The sequence below is a fragment of the Saccostrea echinata genome, unplaced genomic scaffold, assembly GCF_033153115.1.
Source record: "Saccostrea echinata isolate AGI-Se365-2 ecotype Australia unplaced genomic scaffold, CSIRO_AGI_Sech_v1 ptg000054l, whole genome shotgun sequence".
Taxonomy (NCBI): domain Eukaryota; kingdom Metazoa; phylum Mollusca; class Bivalvia; order Ostreida; family Ostreidae; genus Saccostrea; species Saccostrea echinata.
The window spans coordinates 3,767,501-3,768,868 of NW_026889803.1; the positions used below are offsets into that span (position 1 = coordinate 3,767,501).

The window sequence follows — 1,368 nt, forward strand, 5'->3', positions numbered from 1 at the left end:
ATACAAGTTTCAGGCTTTATCTTAATTCTTCTACTGATGGGAAAGAGTTTGACTGTTTGGTAAGTAACTGTATGGATTTTGATTTTGTTTAATGTAGTATTATCTTTACGCATGACCAGCTCTGATTTTTAAAATAATTTTTCATTTTAAGACAATGTTTATCTTGATTTTTTTCATTTTTAATGTAGATATGGATAATAGACCCCAAGCTAATGATATTTTATGGAAGTTCTCACTCCACAACGGTAGAAAACCTCATCCCAGTCGATGTTGTAAAAGTTTTGTTCAGAGTTCTACTGACACCTGGAAATAAGTACAGTATTATTTTAAATATTGATAACAGGAAAAAATATTCATCCTTCAATATGAGATCTGCCAAAATATATTTATGAGCAGCATGTTCATATTAAAAGATCTGATTTTATAGTGTGTATTCAGAACACTACGAAGGAACTGAGATACAAACCCTTTGTTTCTATTACAGCAGACAAGAGGAGCGAAATTCCTGGAAGAAAGATAACTCTGTTCATATGATTTCTCTCCCCTACTCAAGCTGCCTGACTCTCTTAAAAATACTGATTGATAATGCGAAATGCTTACCTTTAAAATGCAGACAACATGACAAATTTAATGTGAGCTGAAAATCCTTTTTAATATTTTAAGCTTTATATACATAGATTTATATCCAAATTAGCTTTTGAGTTTTATTCTGAAAAAGACCTTTGATATAGTTATATATAGCAGATATAGTTGTCATCTAGATATATGTTTTTTTTTGACAGGTGGGATTTTTGAAATATCAACAAGAAAAGAAATCTCTGTAAAGACTGCACAATCTTGCCTATGTCCAGAACTCAATAGCCTGTTTATTCTAATGCTGTCCTGATGTTGGAATTGTGTAATGAAAGTCTATCAATAAATATCAATTTGTTTTGTGAAATATTTCATGTTTTGTGTTTGATAAAGAAGATGGGTGAACAAGGTCAGCGAAGTGACTATATGCGAAGGTGAAAAATTAAATCTCAATTTTAACAAAATTTTCTTTGATATTTTCATCTTACATTAAAGCATTCTTTATGTTAAATCTCCACAATTTGCAAAAATCTCACAAATATTGAAATTATTTGCCTATGAAATAGCATACACACACTACACAGGGCAAAAAGGATCATTTTCTCGTACCATAACACAATTTTTATGCCCCCGGATCGAAAGATCCCGGGGGTATATTGTTTTTGTCCTGTCTGTCTGTCTGTCTGTTTATCTGTTTGTTTGTCTGTTTATCTGTTTGTCTGTCTGTCTGTTGTCAACTTTAACCTTGCCCATAACTTTTGATTGGTTGGAGCTATGACTTTCATATTTCACATG

At 31.6% G+C, this 1,368-nt stretch overlaps 1 protein-coding gene across 1 annotated transcript in view; it reads left to right on the forward strand.

Annotated features, from left to right (window-relative positions):
* The window catches only part of LOC133205763 (E3 ubiquitin-protein ligase E3D-like), a 10,014-nt gene extending 9,072 nt beyond the window's left edge, over positions 1-942 (forward strand). The window contains exons 5-8 of the mRNA XM_061341630.1: positions 1-59; positions 189-313; positions 485-632; positions 783-942. The exon at positions 1-59 is cut by the window's left edge and continues 56 nt beyond it. Coding sequence (XP_061197614.1) covers positions 1-59; positions 189-313; positions 485-632; positions 783-824 — 374 coding nt within the window. The 3' untranslated portion in view covers positions 825-942. The remainder of the gene's footprint in view (positions 60-188; positions 314-484; positions 633-782) is intronic.
* Positions 943-1,368: the final 426 nt, after the last annotated feature.